The sequence below is a fragment of the Miniopterus schreibersii genome (genome assembly GCF_964146895.1).
Source record: "Miniopterus schreibersii genome assembly, chromosome: 2".
NCBI lineage: Eukaryota > Metazoa > Chordata > Mammalia > Chiroptera > Miniopteridae > Miniopterus > Miniopterus schreibersii.
In genome coordinates this window covers 180,727,363-180,754,301 of record NC_138102.1, presented here as the reverse complement: position 1 = coordinate 180,754,301, position 26,939 = coordinate 180,727,363, and the positions used below count along the sequence as shown (strand labels likewise).

The window sequence follows — 26,939 nt, the reverse complement described above, 5'->3', positions numbered from 1 at the left end:
GGGCTGGTTCAGAAACATTCCACGAGAACCTGTGTCCACACACCCTCCAGAAGCCAAGGTGAGGGCGCAGCATGACAAGGACAGCCATCCTCCACCTCAGAAACCCCACCACATGGCCCAGAGGCAGCAAACGAACCCCAGGAGAAGTTCAGCCTACCCTTGATTTAATTTCCTATTAGTTGCCAACGTTTACAAATTACACATACATACAACCTGGATTTCTAGCAGCTTCTGAAAAATGTAAAGATCTGCCGACACTGGGCCATATTTCCCACAGCTACTTGACCTCAGGAAGAACTTCCCCCTTTAGCTGTGGCAGGGACACATCCAGTTCACCCTAGTCCCCACCACCCAAGTCTCCTGACAGGGAGGCAGCCCAGCGGAGCCATCCCTTAGGTTACCCCCAGCCCAGTTCGTGTGTCCTGGCTCCAGGTCAACAGGCACATTTGGACGGAGGCCACCAGGGGCTACACAGGGGCAGGAGCCACCTCTCTCTGCAGAGCAAGGGAATCCTGCTCAATGGCAGACAGCGAGGGCCAAAGCCCCTGCTGGAGGACAGCTCCTACATGCCCCTCCTGGGCCACCAGTGATGCCCGGCCACAGGCGCAGTGGGGGCAGGAAAGAAGGCAGACCTGGCCAAGGGAGCAGCACCCCGAGGCTGCAGGGCACTGGCAATGAGGTTGTCTCCATTTATTGTTGGTGAGGAAAACCCTCACGAGTTAATACAGTGCGATCTTTCCCCAGAGGTGTGCTGAGGGAAGGGGGCACTAGGTCCCCAGAAATAGCTTATGGCAACAGTGCTTTGACCAAGAGCTGCTGGCAGAGTCCCTGGGGAAAAGGCGGTGTCCCCATCGGCTCCTCCCAGTGGGGTGAGTGGCCATCAGTCCTTTGGTGAGAATGAGTCAGGAAAGAACAAACAGCAGAGGAATGTGAGGAGACACTGGTGGTGACCACGCAGGAATGGGCCCACCATCCCCTCCTGAGGCGGGTGGGGTGGGGGAGCCTCGGTGAGGCGTCCGACCAGGGTGTGTTAAAGAACCAGAATTAGCACCTACGGAAAGCATAACCCCTCAGTCGACCAGGGACCAGAACCGCAACTGGGGCCTGCCTTTCGGAGACCCTTGCTGGGAGACTCGGCACAGGGTCCCCCACCCAGTGCGGCCGTCATAGCCCCCGTCCTGCTGAGGTTCCCACAAAGCAAGGAAAGAGGAGGGAGCACCTCCTGGAACTTTGGGAGACAGAGGAAGGGTTTCGTCCATCAGCCCCACTCATGTCTGAGGACACAGTCACTAACCCAGCACAGAGACTTCATAAATAGAGCTGAGTGAGGAGAATCAGACTCGGGCTGCCTGCCCTGGAGAGGAAGACAGGGCCTCGGAGCCAGGGCCCGGGCCACAAGCAGCCAGCACAGCCACCCCCGGCTTCCTGCCGCCGAGGAGAACCCAGGAGGCAGCAGAGCCATGCGCACCTCCTGGGGGGAAGGGCCCTGGGGTCAGAACTTGGACAGCTAAGAGTCCCATCTGGACAAGACAGGGAAGGAGGGCCAAGGAGCTGCCTGTCACAGCAGGGCTGGGCGGGACAAAGGGCAGGTGCTAAGCCGCTGCCGTTCTCCGGACCAGGACCCTGCCTGCTCCTTGGGTCCATCACAGCATCTGGAGTCATCAGAACCAGACAGGACAGGGCTGAGCCAGCAGGGGGTGGGTGGAAGTCCCCTCGCTGTTAGCTCTTGTCCCCGGGGGACTTGCTCTTGATGTCACGCTTGTTTCCTAGCAGCTTCAGCACCTTCATGTTCTTGAACTTGCCCTTCTTCCTGCCCTCAGACTCAGTCTCCTTCTGGAACTCTGCAGGAAAAAAAGGGGGGGGGGGTTCTTAACAACATGGGGAAGGGGACTCCATGGGGCAGGCCAGTGGGTGTGACAGAGGCCTAGGAGTGTTGGCCCAGCTCCAGCACCTCCTGGGGAGCCCTGGGTTCACCTCTCTGAGCCTCTGGTTCTTTGCCTATGGGATGGGAAACATACCCCATCCCAGTGTTTTGACAAGGATCTGAGATAAAGGAATGTGAGAACTCTGAAGTATGGTCTAAATTTATCTTTAAAAGGCAATTCCCCAGGCTGCTGCTCACAGCTCTGAGTTACTACACAAATACTGTCAGAGCTACAAGAAGCCTAAGAAATCGTCTCTCCTGCCCCTGACTTTATAGATGAAGAAAGTGTGAGTTGGAAATGGACTAGCACCAACTAAGCTCCGGAGGTGGAATGCTTTCCACACACTGTCCCAGTGGTCCTCAGCACACTCTGGGGAGGTGTGGCCTCTCGCCCCCACCCCCATTCTGCAGACCAGGAGTCAGGACTAAAGGGAAGAAGTGGCTGGCTTAAGTCACCCACTAGCAAGCTGGAACTGGAACCCCAGCAGTCTGACTGGAGTCCAGACTTAACCACAAGGCCACAAATGAGTCACTGGTGGAACCAAGATTAAACCCAGGTCTCCTGACTCCCAGCCCAGTGCTCTCGTAACCATTCCAGGCGCTGTCTTACTGCTGGTGGGTACTGCTATCTGCGCCCACAGACTCTTCCAAGACCAGCTGCAGATCTCAAGGAGGAAGGCAGAGCTTAAGGCAAACCACCTTGGGAAAGTGATCACTGCACACCCGTCCTCCCTGTGGGCCCCACCCTCCAAGCCCAGGCCACAGCCTTCCTGGCTACAGGCTGCCTGCTGTGCCACACATGGCCTTCCCCCCAGAGCAGAAGCTGGGAGTTGGCACACACCATCCTGTAGCACCCACTCTGCCCCTCTGTTCAACCTGGCCCCCCCAAGGAGTTCGAATGGGCCAGCACCCTAGGAGGGCCTCACCTTTCTTCTTGATCATGGCCTCCAACATCTTATCTTCCTCTTCCTCCCTGAAACAAGAAAGGGAAGCTGAATGTCCCACAGGAGGGAGGACCAAAAAGTCTCAGTCCCTTCTAGCCTCCAACTCCACACAGGTTAACAAGGGGGCACTGGGATCACTGGTGGTGAGGGCAGGGCTGGCCCAGCCTACTCTGGGCCCTTCCCCCAAGGAACCCCCAGGGGAGCCCCTGACCCAGCCATATCACCTCTGCCGGTCCTCATCCAGGCAGTTGACAATGGCATTGCGCTGCTCAATGAGGGTCACGATCTCTCCCATCAGCACCTTCTCCCGGCCCCGGTCGTCCTCTGTCCAGTCCTTTTCTGCTCGAGGGGAAAAGCTGGGGGTATGAGTGGGAGGAAGAGCCTCTCGCCTTCCTGGGAAGCCAGGAAGCAGCACCTAGCTGCTAAATTTGGGCCAGCCCTATGCTAGAGGGCAGTAAGGAGAGGCCCAGATGGGTGGGGTACAAGGTTATTATAGACAGGACCAAAGATACTGGGCTACCTACCAAAAACCTACCCTGCACTCCCTGTTATGAAATAAGCAACCGGAGGCCCCCTCAGCCATGCCCAAGCCCCTACCACTTCACTTTGCCACAAGTCTGGAGCAGGTGGCCCAGCACAGTTCTGGGGACAGCATGGGCTTCAGAGGCACCAACCCAGTTCAAGTTCCTACTCTGCCACTTCCCAAATCTGGGGCCTGGGTAAATTATGTCGCTGATCTACATGTGGGGAAACTGAGGCTCAGGGAAGTTAAGTCCTTGACCAGTGTCACACAGCAAGGATGGAGCCAGTATTTGAACCTGGGCAACCTGACACCCCCAAGCTATAGCCCTTACGGTATCAATGGGTCTCCAACCTACTTGGGGCCCTTATAAACCAGTCTCACCCTGCAAAAGCAACCTCCAGGACAGGATGACAAACCCAGGCTGTGCCTGGGTTTGGAGTCAGATAGTCCTGTGTTTTGCTGCTAATGCAAAGGGCTGGAAAAGCAACACAATAAGGCCAGAGCCGGGCTGGCCTGGGCATACAGGTGCTGTGCCCTCTCTGGCCACAGGGTGTCCCTGTGGCTCCCTATGAGTGGCGGCTATGCCCAGCCTCCCAGGAGATTTGGCAATGACTGCAGATGGTCTCAGAAAACTGGGACTTTCCCTGGCGTCCCCAGGGACACTCCTGCCTCAGGGGCTCATCCCACCTCCCAACTTCCCCAGTCAATGGGGAGGCAGGGCCACGTCGCAGCTGGCAGGAAGGGCTGTGTCTACAGGGTCGGGCCCAGGTCAGGGGCATAGGTAGAAGCCCAGGTCTACCAACGGGCAAGACTCCACCTCTCTGGCTCTCCATTTCCTCATCTGTTAATGGAAAGGACGGTGCACGCCACCAGGGCCACAGGAAGTGGTCAGAGCCCTGCTCCCGCTCTAAACACTCCACAGTCCTGCAGTCTCTCTGGGCATGCAGCTGCGGCTCACTCCATGTCACAGCCACAGACCCCAACTCGGCCACATAATAACCATCAACTGTCAGCCCCTCAGAGGCCACAGAGTGTTTCCACAACCACTGTCTCCTGGTCCCAAGAATACCCTATGAGGCAAGTACCTTCACCCTGTCTTACACTTGAAGCCACGATGGCTCACTGAGGCTGAGAAACCCGCCTTCCTTCCCTGTCCCCCGCCCCCAGCACATTAACAACAAAACACAAGGCTGTGTGACTCCACACTCAATCCCTCCTACGGCCCCCACCGCCTCCTCCCAGAGTTGTTCTGAGTCACTCTGCAGGGGATCCCTCTACCTCCCCTCCTCCTGCCGGTCAAGCCCTGCCAAGCCCTAGCCCAATGTCCCTGAGCCCATCCCCGGGGAACCCGCCCGCCCACTCCGTCCAGGAGAGGGGGCAGCCACAGGTGGTCTGTTCCTAGCTTGCTGCTCTCTGTGAGCCAGTCATGCCTGACACCATGTGTGTCCACACTCCCACCATGGATCAAGCCTATTTATCACCTATTACAACCCAGAGGGCACCTCTAGGCCTTCTCCTCTGGCTGGTTCCCAGAGTCTATGTGTCCCCATCAGGGCCCTGTCCGTCCACCGCCCAGCCTGAAGAGGGAGAGCTGGGCTCGCTCCCCTGTATCGCCAGGCCTTGGGCAGTGCCCGGGGAGTGTGCGAGGCCACACGCACCTGGCTTGTTGAGAAGGCACCGGAGCTCATACTCCACATCGGCCTGACGCTGCTCCAGGTTCTGCTGCTTGAAGCTACAGGGTGGGAAAAAGCCGACTATTAATTCGGACCCGTGCCAGGCTGCCCTGGCCTGTGCTGTCAGTGGCGGGGGAAGGAGCAGGGGAGTCTCTCCATCCTACGCTGTACGGGTTCCGGGAGGGGAGCAGGGGACAGAGGAGAGGGAGGACTCACACGTAGATGAGCTCAGACTCCCGCCGCACCAGCAGGTGCTTCTCGTGGATGAGCTTGAACCAGTCCACTAGCATGTCGTCCTCACGACCCTCTGGAAGCCAGATTCCCACTGAGGCCAGGGTTGGCAGCAGTTCCCGCCCTCAAAGGAGCCAGGGAGGCTTCCCCCCAGTGGGAGAGGCTCCTGCCACCCCCAAGTCCCCCCCCCCAGGCCCTCCCAGCAGCTCTCGAACCATTCATCCCGCTGCGCAGCTTCTCTTCCAGCATAACCCCACGGAGTTCCAGGGCATCCAGCTGGCGCTCAATGGTGTCTACCTCCCGGTGGATGTCCTCCTCGGGGATGTACTGGTCAGCCTGGACCTGCAACAGCACCCCGGTCACCTGAAGAACAGCCCACCCCTGCTGCCAGGAGCTTCACTGTTCTCTGCCAGGACTGGCGGCCACAGGCCCAGGGCCTGAGCTCTATCCCACACCCTGGCGGGGCCAGGTGCAGGAGCCCAGGGTGGTCAAGGGCTGGTGTGGGTACAGACACAACCCCTCCATGCCTCCGGCTCCAGCGCCAATAGGCACACCCAGAGGGAGACACTTCCTGCCTCTCGTGACAACACTGCCCCCTTCTCTGCCACTCCATAAATAGTATCACAATGTGAGAGTGACCTTGTTACAGAGATAAACTTGAGAACACTCCAGTCTATTTAACCAGAAGTGTATAGTGTGAGTGCTTTGATCCTGGAACTATTATTAGTAACAAGTTAAATGCACCACCCATTGCTCCTGCTTGTGAACAGCTGATCTTTTCAAAATCTCCCCCTGTAAAGTTAAACCTTCCAGCTGGACCACCCAAGTGCCCCCTCGCGAACATACAAGCGCAGCTGCCCAGACCGCCCATCCTCTCCAAGTGTCCCACGGGGAGCCTGAGGCTGCCATGGAGGGGGCCTGGGCCCAGGCAGTCTGGAAGCTCCCAGCTGGTACCTTGCGCTTAATGAGAGGGAAGCCGTGTCCTGGGGCAGGTGGCCTCACTGGCTTGGGTCCCTTGGTGGCTTTCTTTGTGGCTGGGGATGCTGTGGGTGATGCCTTCCGGTTAAAAGGATTCTCCTTGCAGGAAGACTAAAGGCAGGGTGACATGACAGAGGATAAGTCTGGGAAGGGAGCAGTAAGACCCCGGGTGCCTAAGCAGATGGGACTTTGAAAAGCAGGCTAGACTGGGGGAGGAGGGCCTGGCATCGAGGGAATCTCCCAGCATTCAATCTCTGAGGCACCCAGTCATCCAACACACACTCCCATTTCCCAGCACCTCCCTGTGCAGTCGCTGCTTTGGGAACATGTGTAATTCTCCTCTAATTCTCACAGCTGCTCCGCAAAGTGGGTATTGTAATGCCCATTTTACAGCTGAAACTCAAGTTCACAGAGGTTAAGTAATTGGCTCAAGGTCACACACTTCCCAAGGGCCCAAACAAGGCTGAGAATGTTTCAGGGCAGGGCAGCCATCAGCTCTGGGGGCAGTGGTCAGGACATGGAGTTTAGGGCACAAAGAGCTGTAGCAGCTCATTCAGGCCTCGTAACCAACCACCCCTTCCCCAGCCGGGCCCAGTCAGGAAGTACGAAAGCAGGATCCCGCCTTCCATCTGGCCAGCAGGTGGAGGAAGAGAGTAGCTCCCTCCCTGCCCAGGAAAGACCCTTATCCTCCGCCGGCCCCCTTCATGCACCAAGAGCCCTGCATCTTTCTGTCCCTCTAGGGAGAGCCCTGCCTTGAGGCCAGCACAGCCAGGCAGCCCTAGCTTCCAACAACTCCCCCCCAACCCCTCACCCCTCCCTCACTGGAAACAGAGCAGTCATCAGGGCCTCATGAAGAGGCCTCACAGTGGCTGTGAAGTGTTCCAGAGTGTTTACCCAGCTTTCTCCCAGCAGCTGGGGGAGGCATGGGGAGCCCTGATCACCTCCCCTGTGCCAGCCCAGGGAGAGATTCTCTCAGGTGGGTAGTTGCTCTGAGCTCAGGCATGGCAGGGAGACAGGGTATGGTTTTTGCAGAACAGCACCCACACAAGTCTCCTGCCCCCAGTGCCTCTGTGATTCTCTCCTAATCTTCGGGTTAGGGTGGGGTGTGGGGGTGCCCCAGAAGGAAGCCTACTTGGGACTCTGCCTCCTCCCTCCACAATAGTATCCAGAGGGGCCCAGCAAGGCCAAACAGCTTGAAGCCCCAGCCCCTCGGGGGTTCTCAGCCTTTTCTCAGGCACACAATTCCTTCACACCAACCTTTCACACCGCCCCCCAAGGAGCTGCCTGAAGGGGACAGGGTGTACAAAGTCAACGCCCTCCCCCACCTCCCACCAAGGAACCCTGGGGCTTCTCAGAGCTGCTGAGGCCCAGGGAAGGGTCAGGGCAGGGCCCTCTCCAGGTCTCACAGCAGGTGGGTAGCAGAGGGGGACAGGAGGCTGTTGCCCAGGTCAGGAAAGGTTAAATGTCTGAAAGGCACACGGGCAGGGGCTGAACCAATAGCTCAGCTGTCTCCCCAGTCTTGTCCTCTGTAAGGTCAGACCATGACCGTAGCCGCCCCAAATGAGCTCTCCTGCCACTCTCCCCGGGGCTGGATGAGGCTTGGGCCTTCAGAGAGCTGCAGAGTGTGGGGCAAAAGTGGCCAATCAGGACCTGGTGGCCCAGAGGGGCTGCGGCTGCAAGAGAGGCCCCTCAGGAACTAGGTGCCCAGAGGAATGTCCTGACCCCTGGTGATCCCTGGTTCTTGGCGTGGAACTGGAACAAGTATACAAATAGCCCACATAGGTCCTGAGCTCCCTGAAATGGTCATCTCATGCCCACACCACCTCCAAGAGGAGGCAGAGTGCAGGATGGGCTGGGGAGGGGGCCTCTGGCAAAAATAGGGCCTCAGTGAATGGAAGGGTGGACAGAAGGATGTGGGGATGGATGGTGGCTGGATGAGTGGATCCCAAATGAGCAAGTGTGTGGGACAGGCAGGTAAGCAGGTGCCTGGATGCATCAATGCATGGAGGGACAGGCAGGTGGGCAGGTGAAGAGATGGGTGGGAGGTCTGGCCGATGGATGGAATGATAGATCGTTCTGTGCCTCAGTGAATGGAGTGGTGAATGGGTAGATGGACACAGCCAGGTCAGTCAAGAATTGGCCAGCAAAGATGGAAAGCCCTGGAAATTCCTGCCCTGAGACCAGACCCCCATCCACTAGACAGGACAGGAGCTTGTAGCAAGGATGACGCACTCACCTTTACCTGGAGCTGCGGGGATGAGGTGCCAGGGAGAGGCGTGGGGATCTTGTCTCCTACCAACAAGAGAGGGGTGGGGGCAGCACCACTGCAGGGCTTGGCTGGCTGGGGACCCAGGCTGACCCTGGTATTGGGGGCAAGGCCAGGGCTGGCTTGAGGCATCTGGTCCACAGTGGGCTGCACCAGCTCCCCAGAGGAGGACAGGGAGGAGTTGGCAGAGAGGCTGGCAGAGGTCCCAGGAGTGCCAGGAGCATGGACAGCAGGCTCTGAGGAGCTCTTGGGCACAACTGGCGGCTCCAGAAGCTCCCCACTGGCGGTCTGGCTGGAGCCCTCGGATGAGAGGCTTTCCACACTGAGGGCTGGCGATGGGGTAGCCGAAGGTGGCTCTGAGTGTGAGAGGCGGGAGGCATGGAGAGCTGTACAAAAGATGAGCGAGAGGGCGTCACATCTAACGTGGCCTACTCTCAACAGATCTGTAGGTGGCCTTGGACACCCATGTCCTTCCATATCCAGATGAAGCCAGGGCCCAGAGACCCTGCCTCTCACTTTCTAACCCAGCATGGCTGCCATCTCCACTTCCCCTCCCATATCTGATCTGACTCAAGGCCAAGGTAAATCTGGCCCGGCCAGTGTTGCTCAGTGATTGAGCATTGACCCATGAACCAGGAAGTTGGTTTGATTCCCGCTCAGGGCACATGCCAGGGTTTCGGGCTCGATCCCCAGTAGGGGGCTCACAGGATGCAACCGATTGATAATTCTCTCTTATCATTGATGTTTCTCTCTCTCTCTCCCTCTCCCTTCCTCGCTCTGAAATCAATAAAAACATATTTTTAAAAAATGAATAAATAAATGGCAAATTGTCAGGGGAGGGGAGGGCACAGACAAAACCAAGGCTGGCCCCTCCTGTCCCTCCGCCCAGGAGCAGAGAGAGGGAGGGCCACAGGAGAGGGAGGAGCGGTCAGCCCTCGCAGCGGCCAGCTCCGGGCCGGGCCCTGCCTGCACCACTTTAATCTTCCTACAGGCGACAGACACCAGGCTCAAAAGCATTGTCATCTCCCTTTCCCAGATAAGGCAACAGGCTCAGAGAGAAGGCCCTGGCCCTGGCAATGCTGGAGTTGGGCCCAGCTGTGTCTGACTCAGCTCATCCTGTTGGCTGCATCCCACACCCATCCACCACCTCCCTGGTTCAGCTAGAGGGTCCCAGGGCTCCAGCAGGGCAGGAGTGGGGGCCCTAGACCACCTGAGCACCTGCTTCTGATCATTTCCAACATGCTCTCAGCCCCACAGTCTGAGGAGCTCTCCCTGAGGTCTTGGAGGCAGCAGGACCCCAGCCATGGTAGAAGGTGACTGGGCCCAGGGCCTAAGAAGACTGCAAGACAGTGAGAGCCAAAAATATAACATGCGTGGATGAGAGAGGGCAGGCTGGGCAGAGGAACACAGTGCCCTGGAGCTGGCCCACTGCTACCATCTTCCAGATGAGCAGACTGAGGACAGACACAGGGAAAGAACTGCTCAAAGTCACAAGGGCCAAGTCACACCGAGCCAGTCAGAGCCCAAGGCTGCCAGCAACCGGAGGGGAATGACTAGCTAGGCAGGATGCCAGCTATCCTCTGCCACGTGCTTTCCTGGGAGCCAACTTACACTAAACACTTCACCAGAAAGTGCAGTGAATTCTCACAACAGACATGTGAGGTAGGTCACAAAGGGTTAAACGAATGGAGTCTAGAGCCTGGATTCAAATTGTGCCTCCACTGTTTAAGTGCTGTGAGGCCCTAGGCAAATCACTTACTCTCTCTGTGCCTCAGTTTCCCTACCTGCAAATGGGGGTATGATGCCTACCTCACAAGCTAGCTCCAGGATTAAATGAAGACACACATGACCCACCTGGCACCTGGCTGAGAAGGGATCCTACTGAACCACACACCCCTTCCCGACCCTGACCCCAGAGTCCCGACGGTCAAGAGAACTACCAGGGATGGCACTCACCGAGTGGGGATGCACTGGGTGCTCGGGGGGCAGGGCGCTTCTTTGTCTTGGGGCTACTGGTGGGGGTGATCCCATACCAGGGGTGCAGGGACTTGGGTGTGGACTCTGGGTGGGCCTGGGCAGGACTGGTGGTCAGACTGGGTGCAGCGGGGGGCTCCTCCGCCTCCTCCTCCTCTTCGAAGGGGTTGTAGGGCTTGGGGTCCAGGCTGGCCGCCGCCGGGCTCCTTGGGGCCACCTCCTCCAAGCCTCCATTCTCCACCCTCGGGCTGTCCCTGCCCAGCGGCCGGGGGCTGCTGCTCGGGGGCAGCGGCGCCGGCTTCTTCTTTGGCTCTGCCTGTACCAGTGTGATCCAAGGAGGGTCCTTCCTGGGGGCCGGTGTCCTGGAGGGCAGCAGGAAGAGGCAGAAACCATTAGGAGGTAAGGGGACAGGGTCCTTCTCTCTCTGGACAGTTCTGAGTCCGTTTCCAAGGGGATGGGTGAGAAACCGCCTTTCTCCTCTCCTGCCCCAGCACAGTGGGGCCGGTCTGTGCCCCAAGCTGAGGCGGACTATTACAGTCACATCCCCACTGGACCCCCAGAGGCCCAGAGAGGGTGAGCCTTCCCGCCACACAGCCTCCATTAGCCCAGCCCAGGGAAGGACCCACAGGGCTCCGTGTGTGACGCTGAGAAAGTCACCTGGCTCTGCATCAGTCTCCCACCCAGGAAGCGTGGACAGTAGTAACCCTTCCCTCACAGGGTCACTGTAAGGCCCAGCGGGCACAGCACCTGGCACTCCGCACGTGCTCATGGAGCCTCAACAACTATTACGGCCGTGGCCCACCTCTCGCCCTCACACATCACACAGGGGAAGCAAAGCTCCAAAGAACAGCTGGAAATAGCTGTCCTCGCCTGGGATGCAGGGTCCCAGGGTGGAAGACCCGAGCCAGTATACAGCTGGGCTATTCTGGGCTTTTCCATACCTGGGCTGCTAATTCTCCCACTAGGCCTCCCATGTTAAAAGGCAGTGGAGGTTTGGGGAGGTGATGGGACTGCAGAGGCGGCTGTCTCCACCAGGCACTGGTGCTCACAGGAGAGGGGCTCCCAGGGGAGCCTTGGGAGAGGGGATGTGGGCACAGCACTCCTTCCCCACCCAAAAATGAACCCAGCTCATTCTCGGGAGGGTGTGGAGTGGGTTCCATGCCTGCAGGAAGCCTTCCCCCACCACCAGCAGACCCCAGGGGCCCCCCATTCCCACCACCAGGGCCTGAAAGCCTCCCAGAGCCAGCGTACCTCTCTGACAGCTTGGGCGTCCCTCTTGGCTTGGGGACAGGGGGCTCGTGAAGCCTTCCTAGATGGGAAAGGAAAGTGAGACAGGCCTTCATGAGCAGCTGTGGGATGGGCACGGAGTAGGGCACCCGGGGGTGCTGGCCAGAGTGCCTGCCTCACCAAGGAGTGCCCTTCCTTCCTACCTGGCAGGTCATGGACTCCAGGTGACCATGGCAACCTCACCTGCACAAGGGCACCTCACCACCCCAGAGCTCAGGGAGATTAGATAGGCACCAAAGGTAACAGATACAGAAGGTCAAAGGGACAAGGACAGGACATCTGAGACCCCATTTGCATTTCAGTCGAGAAGGGGGAACCCAAGTGCCCCTCAGACACCTCCCCAGGATGGACAGGAAACTTTCTCAACACAGCCCCCGCATCACCTTCTCCTGGAAGGCCCCTGACTCCCAAGCGTCCTCCATGAATCACACAACGGCCTCTGCTGCCCCCATCTTAACAGACTCCTAGTTCTACTGAATCCCTGTGTCTGTACCCATCTCAAAGGCACACACTGGTCTGAGCAGTAGCTCTGTCCCCAGTGCCCAGCTCAGGGCTGGCTCGGAGCAGGCCTCCATGAGCACGGAGCAGAACTGAGCAGCCAGAGAGAGTCTCTCCCCCAGGCCCTATGGGCTTTCCTAGCCTAACGGCCTTCTCTGACCAAATGAGAAGGGTTGCCTGGCACATCCTAGGTTAGTTACCAAGAGCCCTGTCTGCATGAGCTCATGGAAGTCCAGGGAGCTCATCTGGGAAGGTCCTACAATGAGGGTTGGGGCAGGGGTCTCTGCTGCAGTCTTGAATAGCCTGAAAAGAGCTCCCAGAGGCCCACCTGACCAGGGACCCATCCTAGCCTGTCCCCTGCCCCCAGCCCCTGAGCTCCTGAGCACTCCCCTGCCAGACATCCAGACACAGACAAGTACATGGGCTGGGCGTGGGAGGAAGGTCACCTGGAAGGAGCATGCAAACTGCTGGACACAAAGAGTCCCAGATACAGTTGGGACACAGGCACACAGTGTGCACCTGCTACGCACCCCAAAACTGAAGCACACAAGACACACAAAAGAACACACACATTCAACATACACAGCCTGGGGCAGCCTGGGGCAGCATCTGTATGTATCTCTCCTGCCTGAGCTGTTCCCCCAGCATGGAGAACAGCCTGGCACAGAAACCTCAGTCACTACTTGTTGCATGAACTAATAACCTGGGAAACAGAGTTATCCCCCACAGAGACTCTCAGGCACAGAGAGTGGCCCCATCCACACTCCCAGTGCATGCGTCCATTCAAACACCAGACACTCCCCAGTGTGCGCCCGTCCCAGCTAGACCCTGCTCACCATTCACCAGACCGCTGCCACCCTGCTCCACCAAGTTCTCAGGCTGCAGACTGGCCCGGGGCCGGGGCGTGGGGGGCGTCAGGGCTGTGCTCTCCAAGGCCTTCCTGGGGGCGGGCATGGGGCGGCCGGCCTGGGGGCTGGCCAGGTCCTGTGGCTTGTCGGGAACGCAGGGCTTGGTGGGGGTCTGAGGCCGGGCCTCAGCCCCTGCAGCCTCACTAGGGCTGAGGCCGCCTCCTTCCACGCTCATGGCATCTTCTGCTGCTTTTGTTGCGTCTTCTTGCTGTTGCTTTGGCTGTAGTGGGGACCTGGGCTTGGCCCCTGACCGCCCACCTGGGCCCAGCCTGGCACAGTGCTCGGCACACACAAAGGTGCCCTCCTCAGGCCCACTCCTGTAAGCCCCAGGGATCAGGGTGCTGGAGCACTGCCGACACCTGCCAGAGAGAAGGAGGGTGGGTCTTCAACCTGGCCAGGCCTTGGCCCCCTGGGGCTGCCCCTCCTCCAGCAGGCTGCTCCCCCCCCCCTCCTCCTCCCAGCTGCCAGCCTGGATCCAGTCTCAATACCCTGGACTTCCCAGAGGGAAAGGAAAATGGTAACGGTCAGGATCATAGGAGAGCAATAAAACCACGTGAAATCAGCAACAGAAATTGTGAAACATGCATTCAGTTTGTGCTGCAAGAGGAAGCAAAGGTTTCCCCTGAAGAGGGACAGTCCAGTGTGCAGGCTGCCACTCATTAGTGGCTCAGGGAATCAATTCAGTGGTTTCCAAATAACCAGGGGATCTTTGTTTCGTTTTGTTTTATGGAATAGAAGAAAATGACATAAAAAAATAAATGTCAGAGTGTATCACACTCATTTTACGAACTCTAATTCCAGTTGTGTATCTATTTATACGAGTTTTACTTCAGGTGTGTACTCACAACTGGTCACAAAGTCAAGTGGACTTCTTACTGGGGGCGCAGGGGGTCACTGTAAAAAGTTCTTTAAACACGGCCCTGACAGCCTGAAGTGACTGTGTGGGTGTAACGGTTCCCCTCCTCGGGATCGCCCCCCCCCCGTGACACCTCAGTCCTGCACCTGATTGTGGGTGAGTGTGTCCTCGGGTTCCAGGTGCAGCCGCCCCACACATACACTAAACCACAGCTGAGTGCACGTGGGAGTCCGGCACCGGCTCCCTTGGCTCCTCAATGGCCTTTTCTGATTTCTGCTTTGTATCATATATTTTCCAAGTTATTTGCATTTTCCTTGTGTCTTACTCCATTTTCTTTAAACCTGGCTTCCCCTGGGAGCCACACACAGAATGCAAGTTGTTACTGTGATTTTTAAAAAATCTTTTTGCCCTCAGTGCCTTTTAAAGTGCCTTAAACATCATCAGGTAGCTCGCCCCAGGGAGCCCAGGCACCGGGCAGAGCCCCTGGGCCCAGCCCCGCGCCTCTCTATGCGGCTGAGCCGGCCTTCCCCTGGCCAGGCCTTTGTTTGCTCCTCAGTAAAACAGAGCCCGCCAGGGTGCCTGGTGCACTGTGGTGCTCAATCCATGGAAGCCCCGCCCTGCTACTGGGGTGCTGGGTGCAGGCCCCTGCCCGGGCCCCCCGCCACTCACCGGAAGCAGTGCCGGTGGTACAGCTTGCCCTCGGCCAGGTAGCGCTGCACCAGGTGCACGTGCTGCCCGCAGGCCGCGCACGTGCTGCTGGGGGTCCGCTGGGCACCCTGCTCCGACAGGTGACCTGAGGAGAGCTCCTTGCCCTGCAGGGAACACAGTGGGCAGATTGGGGGTGAGGGGGTGGTCACCAGCCATCCTGTTCCCCCCTCTAATGGGCGCTGTCCCTCAAGTGCACCCAAATGCTAATGTGCTTCATCAGAGCCCAGAAAGGGGAAAGTGTCACCGTTTCACAGATGAGAAGACTAAAGCCCAGAGAGGGTAAAAGACATATGCAAGGTCCCTGAGTCAGGATGGAAACATACAAGTCCTGACTTGCAGTTTCTGGGACTTCCTCACCAGAGGCGGCTCCGGGCTGCAGGACCCCTTCCCCTTGGCTGCTCTTCCCATCTACCATCCCTGCAGGTTGGCCCCCGGGGATGACTGAACTCTTAGGCCCACCTCATCTGCCTTCTCTGCCTCCCCTCCTAGAGCCCCAACAGATTTAAATCCCAGTTTCTCTACTTCTAAGCACCGTGACCTTGAGCAAGCTGCTGGCATCTCTGGGCCCTGGGTTCCCACCTGCAGATTGCAATCCTATACCCCTGCCTGTCTCAGCCCCGCACACACTCAGTGGGCACCCACCCTGGCCAGCCACCTTGTCCCTCAGGAGCTCCAGCAAGGAGCAGATGGGAGCAGGTGGGAGAGCCCTCTGCACACTGTGAAGTGCTGTCTGAAAGTGAAGGGCTAGTGTCACCCCTCTAAGCACCTTGAAGCAGGAGGCTGGCAGTGTGGCCCCCAATTCTCAGCTGAGAGACCCTGGACATGACCAAGCCTGTCTGAGCCTCAGTTTTCTCATCTGTATGTCAGGACACATAATACCAACCTCCCAGGGTTATTAGAAGATTAAACAAAATCACCCAGGGAAGTTAAAAGCTCTGTCTCACCAGGAATCAAGCGAGTATCTGCCATATTACTGTGTAAATCCCATCAGGCCCAGGGTGGCAGAGTCAGTGTTGTGGACTGCCCTGTGCCCCTTCCCAGTCCTGGCATCTCCTGACCCTGACACCTGTCCTGGCCTGTGAGACTACTTCCAAAGCCAGTGGGAAAAGGGCCAAGCGCCCTCTGAACACAGCAATGCCATCTGTCCCCAGCCCCTCCGACCCTCTTCACCCGCACCCCACCTGCCCACCCAGCCATCTGCGTACCTGAGGCCTGTCTCCTGGTTCTACTGGAGTAGATGGCAGGGAGGAGGGTACCAGGCCCTTTCTGGGTGGTGAGACACCAGCTGCCAAGAGACAGAAAACAGACTTGAGGCAGGTGGAGACTCTGGGGTCCAAAGAAGCCGCAACCTGGCCTATTTGAGCTCCACAGCCATCAGCTTTGGTCCCAATGCAGTGGGACCAGAGCAGTTTCCCACTTCACACAGGCCAGCTGGCACCTCCACTTCCAAGCTCAGCGCCAAATGCAAGCTATGTAACCTCGCTGAGCCTCTGCAAAGTTGGACAGTGACGCCTACTGCGCAGGGGCAGTGTGCACCGGGGGCAACAGTACAATCACAGAACTCACAGTGCCCAGTTCGTGGCAGGATGGGCAGCTCCTTTCCCACCAGCAAGAAAAAGAAAGGAACCACATGGAGCTGGCCTGAAGGTTCAGGAAAATGGGCTGGCTGCCTGGGGCCAGCATGGAGCTGCCCTACCTATGCCCAGTGGACAGCTGTGGTCCAGAACCCTGCCTGCAGTCCCTCGCACCAGAAGAAACCCGCCCACCCAGCCCACTCAGCCTCCTCCAGTACCCAACTCCTTCATTCCTTTAGCAAATATTCACTAAGCACCTACTCTGTATCCAGTGATTAAAATAAAATTAAATTAAAAACCCCAATTCAGAGAACAATATACAAAAAAAGTCTACCCGGCTGGCATGGCTCAGTGGTTGAGCATCAGCCTAGGATCCAAGAGACCACAGTTTGATTCCTGGTCAGGGCACATGCCCGGGCTGTGGGCTCGACTCCCCAGTAGGGGTCGTGCAGGAGACAGTCAATCAATGACTGACTCTCTCATCATTGATGTTTCTATCTCTCTCTCTCCCTCTCCCTTCCTCTTTCTGAAATCAATAAAATATATATATATATTTATATATGTATTTTTTAAAGTACATTTTACTGTGTGACAATTTTAAAAATAAAACCCAAGTTCCTTACTGTGGTCTAAAATAGCATTTACCAAACTTCAGGTCATAATCCATTAATGGGCCCTGAAATCAATTTAGTGGACTGCAACCAGCACATTTAAAAGATGAAATAAAACAGAAAATATATGTGTGCATCACATGTTGTGAGGGGAAGAACCGTTTCCTGAAGCTTGTGTCAGTTACATACATGTGCATGAACTTCGACTGTGATGGGAGCTGTATTTCTTACCAGGAAATCATGGTTGAAAATTCTGGAAGCCTAGCTGCCTTAATTAAGTCCCAGCCCCTGTCTGTCCCATCTCCTCCTTCCCCCCCGCCCCTGAAGCACCAAGGCCCCCTGCTGCCCTCTTGCCTGGGACATTCCTCCCCAGATCTTCACAGGGCCTTTCTCCTTGCTCAAGGCTTAGCTCAGATGCCCTCGCTGACCACTCATCTGAAGTAGGCGCTCCCCCCTCCCACTGCTTTCAGCCCATTACCTTCCTTTGTCCCCTTACTGGCCTCTCCTAAAATTACATTACTTATTACCTTGCTCGCTCTCTCCCTCCCCCACCCATTAGACTGCAAGCCGTGTGAATCTGTCTTGTCCCCAGCTCTCTCCCTAGCACAGTGCCTGACACACAGTAGGAGCTCCGTAGATATCTGTTAAATGAATGAATAAGTGCTGGAGCTACATAGCTGTGAACTAGACAGAGACGGTCTGCAAGGGAAGAGAGAGGAGTCATCACTATATTGTGGGCACGGTCTACTATGTTCAACGTGGGGCAGGGGCTACAAGAGCACCTGGAGTATATCGGGGCAGGCACTTGGAGGCAAAATGTGAAGACTAAAGGATCAGCAGGAAAGAATCTGCTGGAGTGGAAGAGATGGAACAGAAAATGGAGTTTGGGGTGGGAGGATCACTAAGAAGAACGGCTTAGCAGTAAAGAATGTGACGTGTCCAAGAAGCACAAGAAACTGGGGCAGTGAGTGGCACAAGCTAAGGGTGGGGGCCCTCAGGGGCCCCACTAAGAAGCTGGACTTTATTCTGATGACACCTGCCCTTACCACCCTGTGAGGGCTGGTACCTCTCCTCCGATTTCCCAGATGCTGGGCTTCCTGTATTCATACTCTGGCTCCAGACCAGGCTGTGGCTCCTGGAGGACAGGGGTCAGCTGCTGGCACTCACAGAGCCTGGCACAAGCTGAGCGCTCAGCATGGCACTTCAGTGACTCAGTCGAGGCCAGGTTCAAGGTTACCCACCCAGTCCAGTGAGAGTCAAGTCCAGTCAAAATCACCCTTGAAATCCCTCCATTTGCCCAGCAAGTACAAAACAGGACCATCTGGGGAGCCTAGCAGCCAGCTTTGCCTCCAGGATTGGAACACATCGCTGGGTGTCCTTTGGTTGAGCAGCAGGTGGAATAAAAATGGTTCACATTTTGGGGCCAAGTTATATGAAAAGTACAAGCTGTAATTTTAGCAACAAGAATCCCTACAGGCCCAAAGGGTGCTCCTGCCCAGGCACAGCTCAGGGAGCTGGGCCACAGGGGTGCCCAGAGAGGACCCAAGATCAAAGTAGGTACCACCAATGGTAGGACCAAGGGCCTCCCACTGTCCCACCCACCCCACAGCTCCCCAGAAGGTGACCCTCCAGAGAAGAGCTTAGTAGAGAGAAACTGGGGTTTGCGTCAGGAAATGCCCCAGAAGAGAAGACTGAACTGTGATTCTAAGTAAGTTAAGCTCCAGAAAACAGAATAAACGTCATAATAATACTAACCCCGAGTCCTAAATAAGAGCCAGACACAGGCTTACATTTCCTCGTTTACTAGTCACATCAACCCTGTGAGATGGGCACTATTCTTATCACCATTGCAAAGGGGAAATTGAGGTGGAGAGGTCACCATGGTGGCCACTGTCACCCACATAGTAAATAGAGAAAAAATTTTGAGTCTGCGCTCTTAACTTCCACCCTATTACCTCTCACCAAAGACTCAGTGGTCAAGAAATCCTTTTAATTTGCTTTCTACTAAAATACATATGCCCTGGCCAGTGCGGTTCAGTGTTTAGAGCATCAGCCAATGCACTGGTGGGTTGCAGGTTCGATTCCCGGTGAAGGGCAAGTACCTGGGCTGCAGGTTTGTTGCCTGGCCCCAGCTGATTGGTGCAGGAGGCAACCAATCAATCTCTCTCTCTCCCTCTTCTACTCTCTCTAAAAAAAAAAATTAATGGAAAAATATCCTCAGGTAAAGATTGACAACAACAACAGCAAAGTAGAAATATACACTATTTGTTCAAGTATAATATTAATCCCTAGCACTGTCTTGGGAAGGAGTAGTAACAGATACTTTTTTTTTAACACTTATCTGAGGATATTTTTTCCATTGTCTTTCAGAGAGTGGAAGGGAGAGAGAGAGAAACATAGATGTGAGAGAGACACGTTGGTTGGTTGCCTTCTGCATATGCCTCGACCAGGGCCGGGGATCGAGCCTGCAACCGAGGCACGGGCCCTTGGCCAAAATCGAACCCGGGACCCTTTAGTCCAAGAGCCGACGCTCTAAACACCGAGCCAAACTGGCTAGGGAAGTACCAGATTATTTTAATTTTTATGCCCTTTTCTGTGTTCTAAATGGTCTCCAGTAGACATGTTTTACTTTTAAGAAGAAAAACAAGACCTGACTTTATAGAACACTTTTTTTAAGAGATGGGCTGGGATTGTCCACATGGACAGCAGAGATGGGAGGCAGGGGTGAAACAGGGCAGGGGAGGGGCAAGGCGCCCACCCCTTCAGCACCCATGGACAGCAGTGACCTAGAGCAGGAGTCTGAACACCTGGATTCTCGACTCAGCCTTTCTGCTTTCCTGCTGTGTGACCGTGGGCTCCTTGCTTCCCCTCTCTGGGCCCGCTTCTCTGCAGGAGAGGCCCAGCTGCCCCCAGGAGATTCCTGCATGGGGATTCTCCAGGCAGGAGGCCCTGTAGCCCACAGTGACGTGACTCAGAGCAGAGAAGTACCCTTGTGCCCTGGGGCCCCCCCAACTCCCCAGCCTCTCAGTCCTTAGGCCTTAAAGGTCACTTCTGGGGCAGATGCACAACAGCCCACAGGGCCACTTCCCTGCTGGAGGAAAAACCCCAGGGAAGTGTCTGCAAACAGGAAGTGAGGGTGGGCGCAGAGAGGTGAACTGGGACAGCGGTGAACCCGCCCTGCATTGTCTCCTCGAGCATGTTCTGCTCAGTGAGGGGTTGCCGTGTATGTTATCTGTCCCCTCCACATGACTGGGCACTCAGCTCTGGGAGGGCAGCGGCCTGTTCACGGCTATACCCCCAGCACAGTGCTGTTTCACTCAATAAGTAGCATTTCAATGAATGAATGAATGATCCCGTGAATGAATGATGTGTAGCCTCCCAGCTGCCTGTTTGCAGCTCAGAACACTACCACCCGTCCCCAGCCCCAGGGCCAGGGCCAGTCTCCCCGAAGAGCTGTCCCCTTCTCACCTTGGCCATGGCTGGCGAAGTGGTTGTAATACTGGGACACGTAGGTCATGATGCTGAGGCAGTCGGGGACACGCATGGAGACCATGTCATTGGGGTCCAGGAGAGCAGGGATGCCCAGCTCCTTCTCAGCCACTTCAAAGGCCTGGGGTGGGGGCAAGTGTAGGGGTGGGGGAAAGCAGCCACAGCAGGAAGAGAGGGAGGAGGCAGGATTAGTGGACGCCCCTCTGTGGGATGAGGGGAACCAGGGCAGGGGTGACTATGGGCTCCCCTCAGCTGACTCCACATAATGACCTGGAGAAGAGGGAGGCTTGGTGCTCCAGCAACAAGTGGGCCAGAGGGAAGCAGGGGGTGGGGAAAGGAGCAGCCAGGGCCCTGAGTGCAGGGCAGCCCCTCACCCTACCCTGCAAGACCCCTGCCCATCCCCCACACACCCCACAGCGTCTTGTGCTTCCGTCTGTCTGGGGACTCACCAAACGATTATTCTCGAAGACATTTTCCTTGGAAAGTGAATCAAAATCTCTGCAAGAGGCAAAGGGGAGGAGAAGCATTGAGAAGGTGACTGGGCAAATGTGTGAGTCTGGAAGGAGCCTGGTGGAGGTGACCTCATCCCAAGGGGAGGGTCTGTGGACTGTCAAGGAGGAAACTGAGGCAACAAGCATACATGCTTGTAGAGTTGGGCCTTTCCAGTGGGGGCACAGGATGAGCTCCTGGCACCCAGAGGCATCCAAGCAGAGGCCACAAATCACTCGGAAGGGGCAGGGCTCAAGTTCAAGCAATCATGTTTAAGATCCCTTAACTCACTGCAAATCTGTACACCCTTCCCCAGGAAGTCACATCCTGGTCAGACCAGGACAAATGCTCATAAAAACACCGACATCCGTGGATTGAGGACCTCACGCCAGTGCTGTGCTGAGCTCCTGTCTTGAATTTACATTATTTTCAACTCTATCTGGCAGGTATTTACCCCACGTTACAGATGAGAACACTGAGGCCCAGAGAGGGGAAACCAGCCAGCCCTGGAAATCCACATTCCTGGTCCTTCTGCTGTGTGTCTCAAACCTGGAGAAGCCACATCAACATGCTTACTCCCAACCCAGCCCGGAAGATGAATGTTTTTTAATGGGGCGAGGACTAGAACAAGTTTGAACTAGATGGAAATTGTACAGACTAGAGCTGCTGGCAGGCACTGAACAGCTGGCTGCCCCGGCTGGGCCACTCCTGGGAGAGCACTGAAGGGTTTCCCAGTTTCTGAGCTGAGACAGGTGAGAGGCAGTAGGGCCAGCCTGGGGGCCTGGAGGGGACAGCTGGCCAACCTACTGGCTTTCTTTACCCCCCTCCCCCGCCCCTGCTCCAGGCTGCTAAAGTGGCTGAAACCGGTGGAGGCAACCCAGCCTTCTTGCTCCAAGCCTCCTGGGTGCACTGCCCAAAGCGTTGCCCTTCTACCGCTGAAAACTGCAGCCTGGCTGCTCAATGCAGTGGGCCCAGAGGCTGGAGCAGGCCCTGCATCCTCCAAGGTCTGGGGCCCAGGCCCTGCTCTTCCAGGCTGAGCTGTGTGACCTTGAGCAGGTGGGCAGCCTTTGCAGCCTTCATTTTCTCATCTGTGAGCTGGGTAAAGCTCCAGTACCACCTCCCAGGCTGGTGGGGAGGACGGGTAGAGTCTGGGCTTGGTGAGGGTCAGGCGTCACAGACAAGGGAGAGGCAAGCACACCCCCCTCCCCTAGACCTCCTACCCCCTAGCTTCTCCAGGCAGAGTCCAGGGACAGTAAGTTGAGAACCCAGGAAGGAGGTGCCCCAAGGTTGGGTGGACTGGAGAGAAGGGAGGTGACTGTGGATGAGCTTCAGCCCCCTTTTGCCACCTCTGGCCAAGCCACTTCCTGCTCCCCTTGGCTGGGTCCCTAACTCCCTTTGCTTTGCCACTGCCTAAGAGCATGACCCTCAGCGAGCTGTAACCTCCTAAACTTCAGCCTCCTGATCTGTGACCTGTAAAGGGGCCAAAGAGACACCAGCATAAGCCCCTGACTAAGGCTTGTTCCCAGACCAAATGAGACAAAGCAACTTGTCTCGGCCATTTATTTCAATCTCCCCAATAGTGTTCTTAGAAGGATGGGATTATGTTTTGTTCACCCTGAGTCCCCAACGCTCTACACAGTTCCCGGTACTTAGTAGGTGCTCAATAAATGTTTACTGAATGAAGAAACACGAAAGCAGTGTGAAAACTGTAAAGGCCCCCAAGACACTACAATTATTCCTCCAGTCTCTTACCCTGCCCCCATCTCTGTCTCTAATCAACATCTGGGCTTTCGTAACAGAGATTTTCTGAGAGTTTCAAAGGCCCGGGAAGTTCTATTTGGCTCTGGGAGAGATGAAGGGCACAAAAGTGAAACCCACATGGTTTCTGCCCTCAAGGGAGCTTAAAGGTGCCTGGATTGGGGGAAGAGGGAATGAACATGGCAGCAGAACCCTGCCCCCAGCAAAGGCAGGGCCCACAGTGCCAGGAGCTTGAACCACTTTAGAAGACGATGCTTGCAACACCCTGCTCTCATGGAGATCCTCCCCTCCGCATCACGGAGGCCCTCTCTATGCCTTATGTGGGACCTGGGCCTCAGTTTTTGTCCTATGCAATGGTCCGGCAGCCCCAACACTGGCCTGCCTTACAAATGAATGCCTGGGTGAGATTCTGGACCTCTTCTCAGGAGGGGAGCCACCAACATCAACCACATCCCTCCCCTGCTTAAAATCAGCATGGCTCCCCATGGCCCTGTGCACCTTCCTTAGCCAGTAAGAGGCCCTAAGCACTCTGGCCCAGCCACTTCTCTGGCCCTCCCCGTTGTGGGCCATGGGCTCCAGCAGTGGCCCCCTTTGCCCAGGACGCCCTTACCTGGCTCCTGCTATCCCCTTGAAGACTATGTGGCATCTGGGAGGCCCGCCATCCTGGCCCCCTGATATAGCACTTCCCACAGGGAACGATCACCCCTGCTTCTACATCTGTTCCTCCCAGATTCACCCTGTAGAAGCGTGGGAGACTGTGTGGGGTTTGTTTCTTTGTTGGTTGGGTGTTATCTCCATAACCAGGCACGGTGCCCAGCAAAGTAGTAACTCTGTAAATACTTGTTGAATAAATGAAGGAATAAGACACTTTCACCTTCATCCCCCTACTGCCTAATAACGCTATAATAACTAATGTTAATTGAATGCTCATTGCCTCACGTAAGCCTCCGAGGTCAGGCCGATCATCAGACCCACTTTACACATTCGGGAACTGACGCCTGGACGGACCCAGTGCTTTCCCCAAGGTCGCACACCTGGGACACGGAGGCGCTGAACACAAATCCAGCAGCCTGCACTTTGATGCTGGCAGGCTCAGGCCCACCAAGCAGCTTAATTTGACACCCAAGTCCCTTCACATGTGGCCCTGTCCCCTGCCTCCTGCCTCACCACCTGCCCCCAGCCAAAATAGAAGACCCCCTCAAGCCCTCCACTCCATTCTGGGTGACCTTCTCGGTCCTTCAGGCTCCCACTCCTGAGAACCCCTCGCATCTACTAGTGCAGTTGTCACATGTCCCACAGCAGGCAGGGCCCACCTACGTCTGTCTGCACCTCAGTGTGTTCTCTTCTGCATTCACACCCCCAAAGCCCTCTCCTCCAGGGCCCAACTCTCCACCTACAGACATTGTACCACATGACACAGAGTAAACTAAGCACACATGCCAGCGAATCCTCCAGGCGTCCTTTCCTTCCTCCCTTCCTTCCCTCCTTCCTCAATGCCCTCTCAGGTGCCGTCCTTGGGGAGGCAGGTCTGGAGATGGAACAGACACAGACTCTGGACCCTGCCAGGCTCAGGGTGCCCTTGGTGGGGGGCGCTGTAAGCGGGAGAAATGGCAGGCACCAGATAAACTTTCACTCAGGGTTTTATGAACGAATGAATGAATGAATGAATGAATGAATGAATGAATGAATGGAAGAGGCGCCAGGGCCCAAAGCAGAGGGAGCTGAGACAGAAGCCCCAAGTCAACTGCTGGCGGCGGGATCTGAATACTTTCTCCCATGAGAACCTCACTGGGCAGCTGGGCACAAGAAGGGGGCATCTCACACTCTGCAGACGCCTGCTGGTGGCTGTCAGACACCACGAGTCCTCACTTGGCCTTCCTGTCCCACTGCGCACAGCAGGACCTTGGGGCACACACCTGGGGGGACGGGTCCGCGTCCTAATGGGGGCCTTGGGGGCTTTACATCCACTCACCCAACCACTGTTAACCCCAGTCTCCGCCGTGCCAGGCACCGTGCTGGTGCCCTGGAGACGGGATCGCCCGGAATCAGAGAAGTGAGGTTCACGGAACCGAGAGCAAGGGGGCGCCCCAGAGGGAACAGGCCTCAGCGCCTCACAGGGAGGGGCGCTCAGTGTGCCTGTTCCAGAGTTTAGCGCAGGACAGGCTGGGTCCCCAAAGGGGGCTGGGCGCCCCTTCAAAGAGTCAAGGCCTCGCGGGGAGGTGGGGGTCCCCTTGGGCGGAAATCAGTGCCTTGTGGGCGGGGCCACTCCCACCCCACCCCCAACCCCGGCGCGGAGGTAGCGGCGCCCCGCGGGGTCCGGCTCCCAGTGGGCGGGGCCAGAGGCCCGGTGGGGCGGGGGCGCCCCGCGTGGGGGTCGCAGGGCCCCCCCCCTCCGGCGGCGCGGCCCGGGCAGGGTCGGCGGCTCGCCGCTGGGGGCGGGCCGGCCGCGTCACTGAGGGGGGCGGGGGTCCCCAGCCCGCGCCCGCCGCGCGCCCCGGCACTCACAGCAGGTCGGGCCGGTGCCGGTGCAGGATGGCGCAGAAGGCCAGGCCGTCCCGGAAGGAGCCGCTCAGGTCGCGGACGTCCACGCCGCGGTAGCCCTCGCACTGGCGGCGGCACCAGGCCAGCAGCGCGCCCCGCGGCCCCGCCATGAGTCGCGCGGGGCTCCGGGGGCTCGCGCGCCGCCGGTTCGGGCTTCGCCCTCGGACCCGCGCGGGGCCGAGACCCGCGGCGGCTGCGGCGCGGCCCTGCCCGGCTGCTCCGAACTCCCGGCGCCGGGCGGCGGGCGCGGGGCGGGGAGAAGGCGGGGCCGCGGCCTGGTGTCCTCGCTCCGGCCGCGGCTGCGGCTGCGGCTCCCGCGCGGCCCGCTCGGCTGCCTGCTCCCCGCCCGGACCTGCCCGGACCCGCCTGGCCGGCCGCCGCCCACTCGCCGCCACCCGCTCCCCTCGCCGTGGGCCGGCCGCGGGCGCCCGCGTCCCGCTGGCCTCGGTCCCCGCCCGCCGCCGGGGAGCGGGGAGGGGGCGGCGGCCTGGCGCCCCACCCAGCGGCGGCTCCGCCCCCAAACGCGGACACCCCCTCGCCGCCCGCCCGACACCCACCGCCTCTCCTCAGGGACCCCCAGTCACCCCTCTCACGGGGCGACCCCTCGAAGAACTCGGGGACAGCCCCTGAACCCCTCACCCACCCGTACCTAGCCCCTCCCCACAGTGACTTCCTCCACCCCGCCACCTCCACCACGCTGCCCACCGGGAACTCTCCTCTCTCTCCCATCCTCAGTCCTTCCCACTCTTTGGCCTAAGGACCTGCAAATCCTCCACACTGATGTCGGTAAACCCACCTGAAACTTTGGGGAGGCTTCCCCCATCTCAGGCCAATCAGGTAATTCCCCTGCAGACTCAAAAGCACCCCCACATGGCACCTTCACCCTGTCTCACCATTCCAAAACACCCCCGCCGTAGCCAGCCAGGGGAGACCATGCTCCCCACCACCACCATCAGTCCAGGCGTCCTCTCAGTGATGCACTGGGCCTGACCACCTGCCCTGCAGGATTCTCACCCTCTGTGTAGGCTCGGGGGTCACCCCTCTCCCCACTGGGGCTCCTCTCCTGCCCTAATTGGGGGGGGGGGGAGTTGGGACCCTAGAGGAAGGACCTGTGGGAAACAGGCCCTTGTCTGGCAGGACACTAGGGGCCTGGCCTGGAATGGTTCTCCATCTGCTCCCCGTTCAAGACATGGGCCAGGGACCCCTCCCCAGAGGCCTCTCCTCCAAGAGATGAATCAGCCTTCCCCTGGCTGGCTGCCGGCTCATGGCCTGATGTCACTTTGACTAGTGCGCTAGTCAGCTAGGATAGGTCTGTGGCTACACCACCCACCCAACAGAAGGAGCAGGGTCTTAGTCATCTGTGTCACCCCTCAGCCCTGGGGTGAGGTGGGGCTGGGGAATGGAAAGAAGCAGGATTTGGGAGTCATATTGACCCAGGCTCAAATCCTGGCTTTTCCTGATCACCCAGCCATGTGATCTTGAACCACCCTGAACCTCAGTTTCTACATCTTAAAAACGAGAATAATTTCTTTTTTTTAAAAAATGGTTTTTAAAATTTTATCTTTTAGAGGGAGAGAGAGAGAACAAAACATTGATGTGTAAGAGAAACATCGATTGGTTGCCTCCTACACACACCCCAACCAGAGATCAAACCCACAACCTGGGTATGTACCCTGACCAAGAATCCAACTGGCGACCCTTCGGTAC

General features: G+C 57.4%; 1 protein-coding gene across 1 annotated transcript; it reads right to left on the bottom strand.

The window, feature by feature from the left end:
* Window positions 1–143: 143 nt before the first annotated feature.
* MICALL1 (MICAL like 1) lies at window positions 144–25,685 on the bottom strand. Its single transcript, XM_081130037.1, has 16 exons — window positions 25,197–25,685; window positions 20,894–20,942; window positions 20,424–20,565; window positions 15,976–16,055; window positions 14,732–14,874; window positions 13,135–13,565; window positions 11,765–11,822; window positions 10,496–10,875; window positions 8,510–8,925; window positions 6,250–6,384; window positions 5,511–5,637; window positions 5,281–5,371; window positions 5,050–5,123; window positions 3,093–3,207; window positions 2,851–2,897; window positions 144–1,841 (listed from the first exon to the last, which is right to left on the bottom strand). The coding sequence occupies exons 1-16, from the start codon at window positions 25,340–25,342 to the stop codon at window positions 1,720–1,722; spliced, it is 2,556 nt and encodes an 851-aa protein (XP_080986163.1). The 5' UTR covers window positions 25,343–25,685; the 3' UTR covers window positions 144–1,719.
* Window positions 25,686–26,939: the final 1,254 nt, after the last annotated feature.

What these genes read in the sequence shown, in the direction of transcription:
- MICALL1 (XM_081130037.1), bottom strand. Translation starts at nt 25,342, where the DNA reads ATGGCGGGGCCGCGGGGCGCGCTGCTGGCCTGGTGCCGCCGCCAGTGC. An exon ending in TCTTCGAGAATAATCGTTTG is followed by an intron (nt 20,566 to 20,893) that starts GTGAGTCCCCAG and finishes CCCCCACCCCAG; the next exon opens with GCCTTTGAAGTGGCTGAGAA. An exon ending in GGCCATGATCAAGAAGAAAG is followed by an intron (nt 1,842 to 2,850) that starts GTGAGGCCCTCC and finishes TTTTTCCTGCAG; the next exon opens with AGTTCCAGAAGGAGACTGAG.